General features: G+C 36.6%; 1 protein-coding gene across 1 annotated transcript; it reads right to left on the bottom strand.

The window, feature by feature from the left end:
- Window positions 1-116: 116 nt before the first annotated feature.
- Window positions 117-11402, bottom strand: LOC122088352 (E3 ubiquitin protein ligase DRIP2). Its single transcript, XM_042657588.1, has 8 exons — window positions 11226-11402; window positions 10813-11031; window positions 9277-9376; window positions 7016-7349; window positions 6468-6904; window positions 6312-6362; window positions 1720-1792; window positions 117-639 (listed from the first exon to the last, which is right to left on the bottom strand). Exons 2-8 carry the CDS (start codon window positions 10925-10927, stop codon window positions 466-468), a joined length of 1284 nt encoding a protein of 427 aa, XP_042513522.1. The 5' UTR covers window positions 10928-11031; window positions 11226-11402; the 3' UTR covers window positions 117-465.
- Window positions 11403-18808: the final 7406 nt, after the last annotated feature.

Genomic DNA, 18808 nt, shown 5'->3' with positions numbered 1-18808 from the left:
ATATTTTATGAAAGAGAGTTTCCTATACGGGAGCATAGCTCCCATACCTACGCCCTTCTCTTTCACTGAGCACATTAACGTAACTGCAATGTTATTAACAGAAGTTCAGCATTGTATTGATCCTCAACCTATTCAAACGCATCAGTGAATGCTTATCATTTCAAAGGTACTCATATTGTTACAGAGTAAACTGAGAGAGAGAGAGAGAGAGAGAGAGAGAGAGAGAGAGAGAGAGAGAGGGGGGGGGGGGGAGAAAATTAAACAGGTTAAGTATTGCATCAAAGAACTGAAACACATCTGATGGTAGGCGACAATCGCGTAAATGAACAGTAAAAGGCAAACAAAATTCATGCAAGGAGGCTCCTTCAATGAAAGATCAAGATTAAGGGTGCCAACAAAGTTCACAAGGCTTCTGCTTATCGAACACGTGTGGGTGAAGAAAATCAGAGGCATGTCATCCTCCCCCTATGGTGGCTGAATTTTCCGGCCATAGCTCAACACCATCACAAAGTCCTTGGCTGAGGTTCCCACAGAAGCTGGCACCCTTTTCGATGTTGATCCCATCTGTAGCCACAAATCAACTACATTGTGCAGCTGCAATGTGGGCATGACTGGCTTCCCCCGACAGGTGATCTCTATCTGTAGAACAAAAAGAACCGAGTGATCAGAATCATCCACAAATCTATAAACAGAGCACCAAAACTACCTCCCCTAATTCATTTGCTAACTCATTGTTTTGTAACTACAAAATTTAACAGGAAATTGAGCTCGCAAACATTCTATATGAAAATTCCCTTGACGGCCCCATATCCCCTTGGATTAGATATGTCAAAGTTTCCAGATGCATCTATCTATTCTATTGGATAGATAATCAGACTAGTAGGATCATATTTTCAAACAGCAGAACTGTAGTTGCCCCAAAATAGCCATAGTTGAATTTACGACCATTTCTAAAGCTTTATGTCTCAATGAAGAAAATAGGATTGGGTTGAGAAATACCAAATGGACAGATGATGACATGGATAACACATCAATAAAACTAATTGTATGAGGAACATATTTGGGCTGCCAAGGGAAGGAAAGCTTCCTTGACATACCTCCGAGATTTAATCATATATCCCTCAATGTGTACCAGTCCCAGCCCTAATTTAATTTAACCAAGCTAGGGTCCAATCTCCAGGCCAGGCCCACCCAAACACAGGCCGGCTAGGTCACCCATGGACAACCTGCTTCTAGTTGACTCAGAATATGTAAGTCTGTAGTCCTCTGCGCTGATGTCACAAGGTATACTGTTTTTTTTTTTTTTTTTTTTTTTTTTTAAATCATGAAGATTCACTGTGAACTTATATCAGGCTACCAATCTGCTCCTTTACATACAGTAGTACCACCAAGGGGACTAGGGTGGAAGCTACAAGTCCCTCTGCCAGAGAGTGCGGATGACCAAGAGGCAGTGGCATGATACCCAAATAACATTGACACGAGCTGTAGCATTAGCTTGGTTAGATTTTTTATTTGTAGCTAACTGGTTTTACTGTTTTTGCAAGCTTTAATTCATTAGAGAAAAAAAGGGGCATTGTAGGTCAAGGTTCATTTTGTACATCTTGACAACAAAATAAAACACCAATTATCTTATCTTATTTTTTACATACAATATAGGAATCGTAAAATACACACTAAATTTACTTTGATCAACTTTCTCAATTTGAGACAGATGCTCACCTCGGTTTCACTTTTAAGATCAAGTTTCTTCATGAGGTACTTATGGATGAATGAAACAGGTACATTACCATCCCTACAACATTAAAAGATGTTAGCACCATCATTTCAAATGGAGAAATTTTTTTCAAAAAAGTTAACAGCATTGTTGTAAATGGGTTTGCTACCATATCTTGATGACACCATGTAAGCAGTATTATATGCATAATCCAAATCTTGTGAAACAAAGGAAACACCACCCCAATACACCCCCACTCCCAAAAAAAAAAAAAAAAAGGTGAAAAGAAATGAGCGAAGTCATGAATAATCAATAAAAGATTGAAGTAAAAGAGAGGGTTCTATGGTTTACTAGAATTTGTACTACATGATTAATGAAGAAAGTCAATAGCAGAAACTTATTTTATGAGGGAGTTAGGGTTGCTAACCGATGTTTCTAAAGATGTACTGGGGACCATAGTTATCAATTCGTCCGAATAATTCGCGAATTATTCGGCCGAACCGAATTTTTCCGAATTTTATCAAAAATTCGGACCGAATCCGAATTAAAAATAAAATTCTTTAAAATTCGCGACTTTTTCCAAAATGAATATAAATCGCGAATAATTCGGACCGAATCCGAATTAAAACGAATTATTCGGTCCATTTAAACATTATTTAAAAAAAAATCAAAAATAAAAAATAAAAAATAAAAAAACAAAATTTTTTTTTTTAAAACCCCAATAAGATTTTTTGACCGCTTTTTTGACCGAATCCTTAAATTAATCGTCCGAATTATTCCGAATAATTCTCCGTCCGAATAATTCCCGAATCCGAATTTGCTAACTATGCTGGGGACAGGACCATTGGGGCTCAATGGTTGATGGCCTGAGAAGCATGAATTATCGTTGTCAAGGCGTTGCTTATGCATCAAGGCGTGTTGGTTGCCTTGGACGCCTTGGTCCCCTTATTGGTGTCGCCTTGCATCCAGGCCCCTCCAACGCCTTGGGTAGCCTAGACGCCGTAACAACTATGCTCTGAACAGTTTAAGAAAATACAAACATTGAATTCGAGACAAATGGTAATACAAAGGAACAACTCAGATGGAAATGGTGTTGTTATCCTGAGGAATGGCCCAACCAATGGTAATGGGTGTTGCTTCTTAAGTGAAATCTCTGGAAGTCAATATCTATGACATTTTAATCAAATACTTCTCTCATATAAAACAGCACTAGTCCACAGAATGACAGTCAGACCAACAGGTCTAACCAGTTGGGCTATTGCCAATTCAACAGTTTCTGGGCAAAGAACAGTTTGGATCGGGACCAGATCAAGTACCTGGTAAACAATCCACAAGATTACCAATGCAAACAGGAAGCTCTGGATGGGGCTAGCTCATTCCTAAGACCCCAGCTGTATGCTTCAGTTCCAGGAAAAGCACAGCAGGCAACATTTTGCCATCTGTCTCATATTTATAGGATTAAAGCCAATTATCGAAGATATCACACATCAGAATTTCCATTGAAAAAAAAAAAAAAAAGGCACAATCACTGGGTTGCTAATGGTTCTTGCCATCTACTGGGACATTATAACAGGAGATAGCAAGTTAGAAACTTAGAATTTTATCCCCAAAAGACTAGGAAAGTGGATGGGGAAGTAGCAATTAACAGTGCCAAGGTCCCAAATCAATGGGTTAGGGTGTAAATTATTAAAAACTACAGCCACAGTTTTTATTTTAACATGAATGCATTAACACCTATTCAGTCAATCACTAGTCAACCAGTATGCAAAACCACTGGATATCTGACATGTTAAAGTAAATTGGACCTGGAATCTGAATATGTCCTTTAACATGATTCCAAAGACAATTTGATCATTGAACGCAATTGGGTACCCATTAGCAACCACAAGGGAATACTCATCTTCAGTTTGCAATCAGAAAGCCTCCACCAAACAGATGACTAATGCATTCTGCATAATTTATTAATTGAGTCGTGCAGATGGCAGAACTACATGGGATCATGGGACAGGACCTTGGGGGTAATTCAGCAATTGAGTACCCATTAACAAAAACAACAGGATACTCATCTTCAGTTTGCAATTAGAAAGCCTCTATACCACACAGATGACTAATGCATTCTGCATAAGTTAATAATTGAGCTGTGCAGATGGCAGAACCTCATGCGATCCCAATGCAACTCTATAAAAACATCAACCAATTGTAGGGCACAAGAACATTCTAGTAAGTTAATAATCTTTTAAACTATTTTCCATACTCTCTCTATCTCTCTCTCTCTCTCTCTCTCTCCCCCCCTCCCTCCCTCCCTCCTCTATTATACATTGCTCAACTACTTCCCCTGGTACCTTGAGAAAACAAAGGATTTAAATCACAATTTATGCTCTTTTACCAATTCATCAGCCATCCTATCAACAGTCCTTGGATTTCAACGAAAAGAATATCCCTACCCATGTTTTCACCTATGAGGCTGACCAACAGAGAAAACCTGCAGGAACATTCCGAAGTCTGCTACATCTCTAATCTAAATCAGTCGCAATTCCCTGTTTTCATTCTGCTTCAAATTCCAAATTCTCATTAAAACTCTATCCCTAGTTTTCCGGATTTAGAGTTCAACAGCTACAAATCTTATTTCAACCAATTGATCATTGCTTCTAATCCATTCCAATCATCCATTTACAATCAACCGAACACCAAACCAAATTCCCTTTAGATCATAGAAAATTCAACTGCATAACCAGTTAATATTCCCTCACCAATCCAGACCTCATCTGATCAACATGCAATCTGTTAAATTTCCTCTTTTATCTCTTCATACACACTTCAATTTTATTCCACGAATTCTACAAGGGCAAAAATATCTCTCTTGTCCTGCAAATCTTTTTTAAAAATGGAATCTGCAAAAAGTGAAGAGCTAAAAAAAAAAAATCCATTATATAAATCATCTCATTACCTCTCGTGGTAAAAGGATCCCACAAACAAAGGAATTGTACGGTTTGATCCATCGCTTTATTTTTTTTCTGTCAAGAAAAAAAATAAAAGGGTGGACTAACTGATACTTATATCAGTTGATGAAAGATCCCAATGCCAAAAAAAAAAAAAAAAAAAGAAGAAGAAGAAGAAGAAAAAGGAAAGTAAAAAAGAGAAGGTTTTTTCAACATCCCTTTCTTTCATAGGGATACAATTCATGGTTCCAAATTTCAAGAGACTAATTTTCTTCCAAGGAGAACCAATCTTCTTTCTTTTATCGCTTAGGAGCCGTGTGAGATGAAAGTCTCATGCAGAATTCTGAACGAGAGAAAGAAGTGTATTCAATTAAGGGAACAACTTGCTGTCACCAAAATGACAAACTAAGAAGTTGTAACTAAAAAAGAATTCATAAAAATTTGAAAGTTATTTAATGCATTTTTTATGTGAAATGACAGGATTTCACCTCATTGGGAAAAAAAAAGCGTATTATGTTAAAAAGAAAAAAAAAGTAAGGTTACAATCTTGTTATAACCAACCTTGGTTACAACAAGATTTTCCCTTCAATTAGACATTATTGTCACGATCCTCTGTAGCAACTATATGCATCTTCAAGAAATAACATGCAGAAATAGACTGATGCTAGTACATAACTGAAGAAAACTTATCAGTGCAGGTACAATGGAACTCATCCCTGTGAGTCAAACAGCATATAGCAGCATAAATAAGTTCCATAGCAGAAAGTGGTAGATTAAAATTTACAAAATGTTTCAGTCAGTACCTGTACTGGCAATTAGGATGTGTTTCAAACAGATTTATTTATTTGGATGAATGCCTGAAAGAGTTACTCCATCTCTATTGTTTCATTAATTGCATAGTTGAAAACAATTATAAGTCATAGGTTTAGGTTCCTGAATCTAATGGATAAAAGACCTAAAATAAGAGTCAAGAACCATAGCAACAAGAAATACATAGTATCTGCCAACAGGGTGTCAGAGAGTCTAGGCTCACAAGGAGTTGGGCCTTAAAGCCCAGCTAAAGGCTGCAGGGATGATTGAAAAGTGAAATTTTATCAACTGAATCATCCTTTTTTTACTATCATCGTTTGGTTCTACTTCTCTGACTTTGCTGGGTTAGGGTCACAATCTTGCATCATATCATCTAACACTTTTGATGCTGGTTTTTATTTTTCTTGTTAAAGCTCATGATGCTCATTTTCATGTCTGCTCAACACTTCTGGTGCTGGTTTTGTCGTCTTGATTTTTGGCATCTGAGCTTTGATGTCAGAGCAGCATTACAGACAAGATCAAACAGCAAGGTGCAGCCAAGAAATAGACCTCCCCCCCCCTCCCCGGTGGAAAAAGAACAAAAATGTTTTAAAAAAAGGTAAGCCAAAAGGCTGTTGCACCAGAACACAATTCACTACACGAAGTATCTGTGTGAAGTATCATACTAACACATCTACAAACACAAAATCAGAATATGACAACAAAAGAACCATGCGTGAACTGTTTATTATCATAGACCATTTCAAGCAACTACATTATAATAAAATTAAAATGCTGAACAAAATTAGATAGAACACAGTAAAGTACTGAAGAAATAGAAGGCAGGCAATGGTGCCTAAGGAACTCACTTAATCCTCAGGTAATACGAAGGTATCTGTGGCAATGGTGCATCTCCTGCCCTGAAATGTTATGCATGGTATTAGTAGACCCCAAATAAATAAATAAATACAAGTATTGTTTCTATCTCAAAAAAACTACAAATCCCAGAGGAGATGATTTCTCACTGGTCTTCAGAAGCCATTAAGGAGAACCAGATTGGACTAGCTCTTCTGTCACGTTTAACACCCCGAGCATCAAGCACAGTTTGCGCAGACATGCCTAGATCCCTCAAAGCAGATGCTCTTTTTCGGCTAATCCCATGGAGCTTTCTAGGTTTCCCAGATCCTGGAGGTGCAGCAGTGCCAGTTTTGGTGTCCTGGACTTTTGATTTGCTCGCCTGTTCCTTAACCTTGCTTTTGGGAACATGCACTTCGCTGTCAGAGGCAGACTGCGGTTCTGATTTGGCAACAGAATTTTGAGACTTAAAAGACTTCGTTCTATTTGCAGCTTCAACCAGGCAGTTTAAGGGTTTCCAGTCAACTTTTTCATCCCATGGCTCAGCACCATTCTCAGTTTCTTTATTAGGCAGGTGGTGGTTAGAACACTCGGCAGTAGAAGAATTCTACACCATTACAATAGTGAAGCATGCAAAGTGTTAAAAATAAATAAAAAATAAATTTACAAGAGAACTCTTATTTGCAGATTAGCATCAAAAACCAATACCCTCCCTTACCTGCCTTCTATTTTGAAAAATCTTGTTTAGAGTCTCAGGAGAGCTAGAGCTCCCTGGCCTATCTTCCGTGGCATCCTCTTCTTTTCTAACTGGATCCTCAATAGTAAAACTGGATCCTCGTAAAGCATTAGACTTTCTTGCTACAGCTTTTGTTCTTCTTCCAGTCAAGCCAGTCTGTGCAGACACTCTAGGAGTGCTGACAACCAGCGATGAGAGTGATCTCTCCTTTCTTCTAACTGGCAATGAAATTGAAGGCACAACTTCAGGTGCCTTCACCTTTCTCCTTTTAAGAGGAAAAATCTTTGACCTTACATCATTCAAATTGTGATCCGGCCTGCAGATTACAGTAGAAATGCAAACTTTTCAATATACATGGGGCATATAACAGAATCCTCTGATTCAGTCAATGTAAGGGTTAACAATTTAGTAATGGCACAAGCTACCAGCAGCTTTTGGCAGTCAGATTTTTTTTAATTTTTTGGGGTAAACTTAGCAGTACTTAGTTTACAGAAGCAGAAACAGGGCAAAAAAATCAGCCTACACCAAAAACTAGATCAAAAGAAAATATAAACACAACCGATCTGTATCTGCTATTGATTTGAACATTCTTTAAGAGTCAGGGACTCAGGATGAACATTTCAATACAAAAACATTGAATGCTTATTTTAAATGGAAATGGGTATTTAAGGAAAGCTGTAGAACAAACAAGCCAATCAGAGGCCAAAAGCACACCCAATGGACCCACAACAAACTCATAGGCTCCTCAGTCCCAATGGGCTAACAACTGGTCATGCGAGAATTCAACAAGCACCCCCTCCCAGCCAGGAGTGTCTGAGAAACAAACATGTAGTTTCTTTAAGAGAAGTAACTATTCACTGCCATATACAGAAGACACATCATTGTTTTCAAAACTTTGCCATGTCATACACTTTCATTTCTTTAATCTATTTAAGCGTACATTAACTTTTACGCAGGTATTCCTGTTGAACATCAACACTCTGTATCACTGTTATTAAATATCAATTATTTGTTATATGAACTTACAACAATATACCTTCCATGCAATGGACTATCGGTGACAGGATAAATATCTTATCACAAGCAGGTGGGATGAGGCTTAATGAGTTCAGCATTTTTAATTATTTTTCTCTCTTTAATGTTTTTTTCCCTCTATCTTGTTCTAGATCAAGTCCCCCCCCCCCCCAATGTCTTCTGATTTGAAATTTTTCCTATAAAAGAACCAAAATGTTAGATTTTTATGTTTCTCGGCCCCCAGCTATGTTTCTTAAAAGTCACTGTGCTGGATACAAATGGGCATCTGGACATTCAGCAACCATACCACTTAGCTAGCCAAGAATGATACCAGTTTTGAGTGTGATAGGGTTATGCTTCTTTTATGTTCACAAATACAGATTCATGTTTCCTATGGTCCCCATAAAACTTAATTCCAGAAACCTTTGCAGCATGCTGCTATCTTTCAAAGATTTTCAGATAATGGCTCCATTAATATAAAATATTTCCACAGAAATTATTGATAAGTAAATTCATTTTATCATCTGAATATTCAGTTTATAATCATAACTGATGAGTTTTTAATTTTTTTTCTTTTTTTTTTTTAATTTTTATTTTTTGGGAAAATAGAAGACTGGATTTTTTTTTATTAAGATTCAAACTTGAAGAGAGCAAGAAGGGCCACACCTGAAATGACTTTAGCAGAAATGGTGAGAAAAGACATGGATAGATTAGGGTCGACAACTATTGGTTTCAATAGAGTTGAATGGTTAAACAAGATCCATGCAGCCAACCCATTTAGTTGGGATAAGGCTCAGTTGAGTTGAGTGAGTTGAGTGAGTTGTATTTCTTAAACACAATATGGTGATGCACTTTGACAATTATTTTTAACTTATTTAATTCCTTATCCATAATAAGAAATATTGTGACGGTGTATACCCAGGATAATATAGCACCTGTATACCCAGGATAATATAGCACCTAACATTCAGAAAAATATTAAAACTTTCTATATTTTACATTTAATAAAGGAGTTAATATTTACATTTTTGTCAAAACTAAAACAAATTATGACATGTCATATCAGAATATGGATGTAGACAAAGTCCTATAAACCCAAATAATTTAACAAAATATCATATGTTGGAAAAAAAAAAAAAGTGCATGTAAACTTATACACATGATATGCATGAAGTAACTGGTGACAATGTTATATATTTAGCATACAAGAACAAAAGAATGAGTCAAACCTGAGCTTCTCCACCGGAACACAACCCAGATCTATTTTGCAAATTGGACAGCAATCTACCTCCTCATCTGTAAGTTTCTCATATATGCACTTCCTGCAAACTGATTTGAATTTCAAAAAAATACAAGTATCAGATATTTACTGTATAGAGTCTACAACAACCTCTGAAAGGATGGATCTCAACAGTTCAACTTATTCAATATATGATTTACATCAACATTGTGAGGGATGAGGTACTTAATTTGCCTAAAATTTGTTAGTTAAAAGCATGTAAGAGGGGAAATAGTGGGGAACTATAAAGAGGAGACATATTAGTGTATGACAAGTACAAAACTAACTCCTAAATTCAACTACTCCTTTAAGGCTATTTGGATGCTCATAAAACAACAGAATAAACTGCATTCCATCAAGGCACTGCCTAAACAAAATGCTTATGAAAAACTAGACACCTTCCCACAAACCTGCAAGGCTGCAACAACCTAGTTGCCTCTACAAGGAATCAGAAGGTTCCCCTTTATTTATAATTTTGACTTCTCCTCAGATCTCATTCCCAAGTGAGATATCTGTGAACTGTCTCCATTTGAAACACATATTAAGGAGCAAAAAGGGAAAAAAAAACAGAGATACCTAGTTAGAAACATTCCAAACAAAAGGAATCACAATACAAGCAAAAGTAGATTGACCCTACTACTAATATTCAAGTTCCAATTTTCCAAGATTGGCTTGTGAGAGAAAATCCAGCTGAAGGGAATGTATTGATCAGTAAATTAATTTGATCGGTGTTTCAACTATAAATATGTAGGAAGTTCGCATAAGTGGAGTGGAGTCAAGGGAGGAAGAGTATTTCACTTCAGAACCAAGAAGTATAATCAAGAAAAATTGAATCCATAACCGTTCCACTAACTAGATCCTTTTCCAGGATACTTTCTTGATTTAATGGTTACCTCTTACCACAAACATTTTCTGTTTCCAAAACACACCATTAGCTTCAAGCATTTGTTTCTTGTCTTCATGGGATCATGCTTGATCAATAATGAGAGAAAAAATAAAAAACGGAAGAACCCATCGTACTCTTATCAAAGAATTTCCCATTGGCAAAATTGTAAACCTCAAAATTAGAAAGTCAAACACCTTGAACTCACATTTTCTCGGAATCAAGTCCTCTTCGATAGAGTCATTAATGACTAAGAAAAACCACACCGGTTTCTCATTTTTGGTAAGTTTAGTCGTACCGGCACGTTGAACGTAGCAAATATGATAAACCAAAACAACACCTTTTCTCGTAATCGGTAATCCCTTCCCCTTTCTCTAGCTAAGCCTCAATTTTGTTAGGAGTACGAGAAACCCAGATCACGATAACGCGAGATACGACAGACCCATATCGCAATAATGAAAAATAAGAAACACCCAGATCATAAAAACGCAAAATATAAGAAACAAAGATCATGTAACTGAAAAATAATACGAAGGAATGGGATCAAAATAGATTGAAAGGAACAAGATTTAGAAGATAAGGAAACAGAGCTGAGAGACTCACACGTATGAAGGCATTCCGATATGGTTGTAGCGTCTCTCAATAGTTTGTGACAGAGAGGGCATGTCATGCACTCAGCGAGAGTTGCCCTCCGAACCTTCACCACCTGGGTCGTCATCTCCCAAACCTCGCAACCCCTCGGAGTAACTTCACGGACGTACCAAAAGGATGCATGTCAGCCATACACAAGAAAGCACGAGATTTGAGTTCATATTCCCCTCTCTGCAACAGCATTCAGAACGATAAACCATGAGAAATCACGAAACAAACAAACGACGAGAAGACGAAGAACTACGCAAAACCAAAACCAATTGCTTGCTCCACACGAGGATGTATGAGTATGAGACTCGATCCGTCGAGGGAGTGAAATAAGAAAACTGATTTTCGGGGGTGATTCACGAATGAGATTTGATTACTTGCAAAAAACCGACGTGGGTTTTGTTGGATTTGGACAAACAAGTCGTGGATGATCCGTTCGAGGCTTGGAATCGAGAGATTCGACGAAATAGCATGGACAAAGAGAGGTTTTTTCTTATGAAAACAAACCAAGAAGTTAGAGAGAGAGAGAGAGCCTCTTAGATAAAGTGCGCCGCGGGTGAACCGGTCAGTGAGCTTCACCCACACTCCACGAGTCTCAAACTTCTAACTTCCTTAAATACTCTCATGGCGCATGTTAGCGAGACTTTGAAGGTGAACCGGATATTAGAATTTTTAGAGTTTTCTGATTTAGAAAGTCAAAAAGAACTTTGGGAGTCTTAGAAGTTAGAACCAAAACTTTGAGAAAAGCTATGCCTAATTAGAAATTAGAATGGAGCGTGGACGTGAAGCCTGGGGGGTTGAAATCCTCTGTTATTTCGATTTCGTATAATTTCGTGTAATACCATCTTCAAGCTGTGATACGTGTATTGATATCAATATAATGGCTCAGATTTGATACAACTAATAAAACATTAAATCAGTGAAAAGACATTTAAATCAGATCTGGGCCATTGTATTGGTATCAATACACGAATCACCGCCTGAAAGTGGTATTACACGGAATTGCAGACGATTTTTTTCCGCAGCGTGGGAGATATATGAGATATGAAACATCAAACATCTCATCTTGACCATTGAATCAGTTTTTCTGAACCCCACTTATGGGACCCATCTCATTCTCACTACTAGAGTCATTTGATCTTATTTGGATGGTTTGATGTGGGGTTTTAACCGAAGATGGCTGTGTGTGTTGGATCAACACTATAGTAACTCAATAGCTTCTGTTCAGCTTCATCCTTATCTTTTTACAACTACCCTGTAAAGCTAGGTGGACGTGGCACTCACCCAAGGTCCTACAATTTTGGGAGCTCGGATCCTCTTTTCACATGAGATTTCACTGATTATGGGTTTCAGAAGTTGATTACGTATTAATTTCTTTGATTCATTGTCAAGGTATTATTTAAATGCACGGTAAGATTCCATGTAAGGTGGGTAACTCTACGTTTTAACATGCAAATCCCTTACAGAATGAATCTGTCTTTTGTCTTCTCGTGTAAAACTTCTACCCAAAATGACATATAAAATGGTTTATGATGTTAGTTGGAATGGCAATTAGGTGCAACGTTCTCTTTTATCATTAAAAGCATCAAAGCTCCTTTAAAGAGATAAGTAAATTAATGGAAAGTCTTTACCAAAAAACAAAAAATCAATGGAAAATGAAAAAATGCACCATAGAGGCAAACTCTTATAGATGTTAATGTATGACGAAAAAGAGAAAAAAGAAAAAAGGGGAATGATATTTGGATCTGTTGCTTCCATAACACTTTGCTTAAGGAGAGGGTTTGTATAGGGGTAGGTTACAAAAGGACTTCTAAGGGGGAAAAGATGGTAAGATTTGGGGAAAGAATTAGGCCCTTATTTTTTTTTTTTTTCATCTTTTTTAGAATGCAGTTGTTGTTGAAGTTGTTTTCACCATGAAAGTGAAAGCCCTCACTCAACGTAAATTCGAGGAACTACCACTGTTAGGTCATTGGTGTAAATTGTGAAGAACTCTTTAAATACGAATAGGAAAATTTTATGGAGATCATATCATCTATTTCAAGAGTTCAAGTAGTAATGTATTTTTCTTGAAGAGATTGAGATTTTTTAACTTGAATATTTATTACTATTTGGCAAGTGACGTGAAGTTGAACCCAATCACTAAGGGATATTTAGACCACAAGTCAGAGCATTTAATGTACCATTGTCTTGTGGTCAGATTCTTCATGGAAGGTGGGATTCCATATAAGGAGATCACCGCACAAGGAGCGGATCCAGACTTGGTGCCCTTCTCACATGTTAAGAGAAGTGAAATAGAGCTTTGAAAATTTTGGCCATACAAATAGGTACTTGCAAAGAAATTAGGGATACAATAAGTCCTAGTTTTTGAAAACCCAAGCCCAGACCAAGGTCCCCAAGAACCTTGAGGGTGGGCTGAGCCTGGCCCTGTTCTAATTAGTTGGCCCTATCATTATCACCTTCGAAATCTTTATCATCTCTCCCTTTCATTTGCATACTCTAATTCTATTATTATCTTTTTAAAGGGAGTGCTTGAATGACACTTTTATATGTGTATTTAGAATTCAACACATTCTCATTACTCTTATTTTATTCTCAAAAGTTTCTATTAGCTAAAGAATATAAAAAGGTTTTTAAAAACTAATAAGTGATTGAAACCAACATTGCATGGATAATGCGAAGTAGCAACTATAACTGTATATGCATAGAGGACGACCCAAATAATATTTCCTTCTATGACTTTAATCTCTCTCTCTCTCAAAAGTTCAAGAGTAGCTTACTAATATCGAACAAAATGGAGAACAATTCTCATAGCTAGCCATCGTTGTTCTTCTAGTTTCACTATCTAGTTAAGTCTTGGCAATCAGTCCACACCTACCTCTATGATGTTACTAATTCTCAATAGCATTACACCTTGAAGTTCTTACTGCAATCCCCTTGCCTCTTTTTTATTTTATTTTTATTTATTATTTTATTTTATTTTTTTGTTAACCAAGGTTTCCAATCAGCTTACACGCACTTCGATTAATCCTCGGGGGGATTAATACAATAACTCACCACCACGGTCTCCACTTAAATCGTAGATGTACATATGGGGAATCGAACCTGGGACCATATGTCTATCCACACAATCCCCTTGCCTTTACTTCTTGGACGTATCCTTTGAAACTAAATTCATATCCACCATTACAAATTTACTTTTAAACATGATTATATAAGCACAACTTACCTCTCGAGTAGCATGATCAAAACTTCCATCACAGATAAATGATGGGATGACTAACATTGTCAGTTTTAGGCAATTGTCTGAGGATGGAGAGAGTTGTTCTTGATTAACATCAATGTCATAAATAATTGTAAATGTTCAAATCCTGAATATCCCATGTCAAAAAAAAAAAAAAAAAAAAGGGAAAGACAAGATTCCTTGCATACCACAAAAAATAAGCAGTAATGGAAATCACATATAAGAAAGTTTTTTGGAGGATGCATAGCTGCTAATGGTCATTAGTAGGCTGAAAATGTATGGCAATGCAAAACAAGTTGGTAAAGGGGAATGCCCTTCTCGCGCTAGCGTAGATGGGACAGCTAGTCAGTGGAGGTCAAGCGTAAGTCTAGGGAGTGGTTGATTGTTCGGCTCTCCACTCCTCATCCTCAATCTCTAAGTAATAATAGTAGTAATGTAACAATAAGTGGGTCCATTGGACCTCCCCTGTTGGTCCCTTGTGGGTCCTTGTCTATGTCCCAGTTGTGGTCTTCATATTAATTAAAAAAAAAAAAAAAAAAAAAGGTTTATTATTTGAAAACCTCTTGTACCATGGCTAGATTGCTTGACACCCAAAAGTTTGAAAAGTTTATTTGGACACCTTTTGCATTTTAGATTTATTACAACTAGCCCAAGTCCATTAGTCAGTTATTGTTTAATGATGACATCATAGTCGGAAAAAATCCTAAATGCCTAAACTATCCTTGAAGGGTACTAAATAGACCATTTTACCCTTTAACTAAAAAAACCCAACCCTTCGACAAACTCTTTATTGAATCTAGTTTGCAGATTAGGGTTTTGTACAATGGCAAGGTGGAGATTGAAGGAGATTAAGATTCTTAGCGACTTGGTAGTTCTTGAAAGGGTTTTTCATCATAGTAATTTTTGCTACAATTCGGTCTACTAGAAACTGAAGATGATTCTCCACCCTCCTCTTCTCTTTTCTTCTCCATTCTTCCTTTGACCGAAACCCTCTCCTCTTCTCCTCATCATCTCTCTACCTCTCCGTTTTTTTCATAAATCATATTTGCCAACCCTTATTTGTCTTTTCTTTCACTAACCTTTCTCCTCTTTCAACCAACCTTCGAAAATGGTTGAGACCCTTCTTCTTCAAACCACCTTCAACAATGGCCGAAACCCTTTTAATCAAACTCAACCGCCACCATGCCCCTGCCGATTGTCTTCTTGGTAGAGAAACCTTTTTTGTTGACCTTTGTTTGCTCATCTTTTTCATTGAGGCTGGTTGCTTTTGTTGCCAATTTCGTTGAAGGATCTTGAGATGGAGGAATCCCTTCATCCACTATATAAATCGATTTCGGTTTTTTAAAGTTGAAGAACTCATAAGGGTAAAATATTTTTTTTATTCAACCACTAATAAGAGACTAACATCATCAGGTTTCATGAGACTTTATAAATAAACTTTTCAAATTTTTGGGATATCAAGCAATCTAGTCATAATAGAGAGGATTTCCAGTAATTAAGCCAAAATATATATAAGGTCAGTAACCAGAAGAAAGTGAACAATCAGGCATTGTGTCCTCAATTTTCCAACCTCTTGGTTAATTATATCTATCTACCTTTTCCTTCTTATTTATTTAATAAATAAAAGACAAACTGTGATGGCTTTCAATGCATTAATATGTGAAAGGGCAAGGGTCCTCTGAGCCGTTAGGGTATCTTATTTTTTTATAATTCTTATATATGATTCTTTATTCATTTTTAGATGTGAGGGAAAAAATAAATTATTAATTTAAGGAAAAGAATGCTCTCTAATCACGTGGTCTTATACCAATGAGAAATCAATGAGAAGACACAGATGGATATCAATGGGGTGGGACTGTCATTTCGGCCTCCTCCATCTTAATTAATGGTGTTAATCGGTTTGGTTTCGATTTAAACGGTGTGGATCGGTTTGGTTCATATTTATTTGACTAAAACCATAACTGCACCATTTACTAAACGGTTCCACTTTCTGAAACCGTAACCGTTTAGTAAATGGTTTTCGGTTTCCACGGTTTCTAAACGGTGTCGGTTTCACGGTTTTAAATGGTTTCGGTTTTGATTTATTCCATACGGTTTGTAAAACGGTTCACAATCAGTTTGTTATAACTTGCAACCATCTCTAAACTGAAGATCATAAGCTTATCAAAAAATAATTGAAAACTACAAATAAGAGATTCTATATTAACGATGGTATGTCTTAATTTGATAATCTAGTGCTATTTCTTTGCATGGCCATTCTCAAACATTTAGAACTAATATCATACAACATCCAAATCCAGCCTTCTAAAGCATAAAATCTTAAAATGACCGGTGGTTCAGCCAAAACACCCCATCTATGATAACATAATAACATAGTAACATATATAGATTACAAGTTCATGATCTAAAGCCTATAGGTTGTAACTCATCACTGTTTCCATGTTATAGATGCCCACAAACCCACATCAACGTTCACGTTTCAGCTCCAAACAAGTTGAGAAGGACATCAAAAGTGAGCTCAAAGTCGCAAAAAATTATTGAACTGCCATTAGATTCCATGATAGTGAAATGGCATTTTGTAATTTAAACTTTTTTTTAAACCATTTTTGGTATTTCGTTTTCAGTCTTGAATTACCCCTTTGGCATGGGATGTGGAGTCTTCTATCAATGGATCTACCTAAATATAACCTTAATCATTGCATTTATATTTCCTTCTTTATTCTATGGAAAAAAAATTTCCTTCATCTGAAGCTTACCTTCGGCATCAAATTGTACCAATGTCCATGATGAAGAGAAACTCGATCCTTATTCTATTGAGCTTCTAACCAAATAGAACCTAAGTCTTAAGGTATTATTCTCTTTAGTTGCGACTTTGAGTAGCACCGTAAATGGGTAGGGTAGAGTTGGTTATTTGCCTATCTATACCCTCTTAGGCATACAACCTTGGGGATATACGTGCACATGTATTGGGATACATATCTAGTGTCCTCCCAACCCTTGTATCACTAATTGAGTGCCCAATTAATTGGAGAGAGCCGAATCCCAAACTTCTTGCCCATGATTTTAGAAATCGATGTCAGATCGATCAACTTGGCCAATTCATATATGACCGTTATCAGATGGGTGTAACAAAATGATGGGGAGCTAAATAGTAAAATAGAAAAAAAATATCAAAATATAAAATGGCAAAATCGTCTAATCTGTATCGATATCGATGTACCAATACCCAATCTGATACCGTGGACTAAATCTCTGTTCTTACCTCCTATAGGTATAGGTAAGAAAAACCCAAACCCTTCAAAGTACAGGAAAAAAAAATATCAATGCCCAATTGATAGACCTATATTCCAATTTGGATCGAGTTTCCCTAAGATCACGGTGAACGGGAATCCATTCAGTGTGACCCATCTAGGCCACTTGGGGGGAAGGGGGGCTGAGGCCTCTCGTCCCTTCAATCGCACAGTGAACTTCACTGCATAGTCAAGGAAACTTCTTCCTTCGAATTATATTTAAAGTGGATATATTAAACATTTATTTAAATTTAGGCAGGTAAATGGATAGTTTTTACCAAAAATAAAAGATTAAGGTGGATAGAAATAAATATCATAATCAATTAACCATCCGCTACCTAGATAAACAGTATAAATGTCACACCTATACCCAACTGCCTATTCTGAACAATAGAAAAAAACTCTTCCCCTTTTCTATAAGAAAGGAGTATTAATCTTTTAATTAATCATTCCCATGTGTCACCCTTATGTTTTCTGTTTAGCCAAAAAAAAAAAAAATCACCCTTATGTTTTCTGTGTCAAACTATTGACTTCCAAAACATTCTTTCTTATGTTTTCTTGCATGATGGTTTACCTTATAAATCTAAGACTACTAGTTGGTATAATTTGAACGATATGTGTGTCTTTTGTAATGGTAAGATAAAGTATGTTTCCTTTGAAAAATTTTCAAGAGACTCTAAGCTATAGGGCTTCTGAGGTTAAAGACTTATTCCTTATTAATAACTCTTCGCTGAATCTGTGTCATTGGCTAACAATAACGATACTTCGAGGGTCGACCTCCCAATGGTTCTTCTTTGTTTTCGTGATATATACTTTATTTGGATTCATCGAAATCAGGTATTGTTTCAAGGTATTAAACCTAATCCTAATGATGTTTTACAGAATGTAACCCAATGGATGCCCCTCCTTCATTAGATGACTTTGGATGTGCTAGTTACCCCGTAGGCATACAACTCTTGAGACCTTGAACATTCCTATCACTGATACTCTAATAGTTTAATTTGCTGGAAGCTTTAATCCTTTGTTCTTTGTTCTTTGAGTCAGGATGGGCTACACAGATACAGCATCAAAACAAGTTTCTATTTTGTAGGATTTAATTATGGTGTGGTATGAGGCAAGGTTGAAGCAGAAGCCAGAGGTCGTCTTCAAGGGGTGCAGCAAAAGGTACTAGTCTAGCTCTGAGAGGGGTTTCAAACCTTATTTGGCATTTTCCTCTATTCTCTTAAGATTCAAAACTTTGAAATGGTGAAGTGTAGTTGGGGTTCAAAATATATGGAAGAATTGTCCAATTATTCAGTATTTTTCCAGTGAAATTCCAACAATTTCTTTGTGAAGATTTCAATTTCTTCCAGGTTGATACAGTTTTGAAAAAAAAAAAAAAAAAAAAAAAGATACCCTAATATGTGAAGGAGTAAGCCCAGCATACTGG

The sequence above is a fragment of the Macadamia integrifolia genome, chromosome 9, assembly GCF_013358625.1.
Source record: "Macadamia integrifolia cultivar HAES 741 chromosome 9, SCU_Mint_v3, whole genome shotgun sequence".
Classification (NCBI taxonomy): Eukaryota; Viridiplantae; Streptophyta; class Magnoliopsida; order Proteales; family Proteaceae; genus Macadamia; species Macadamia integrifolia.
This window is presented reverse-complemented; position numbering and strand designations above follow the sequence as displayed.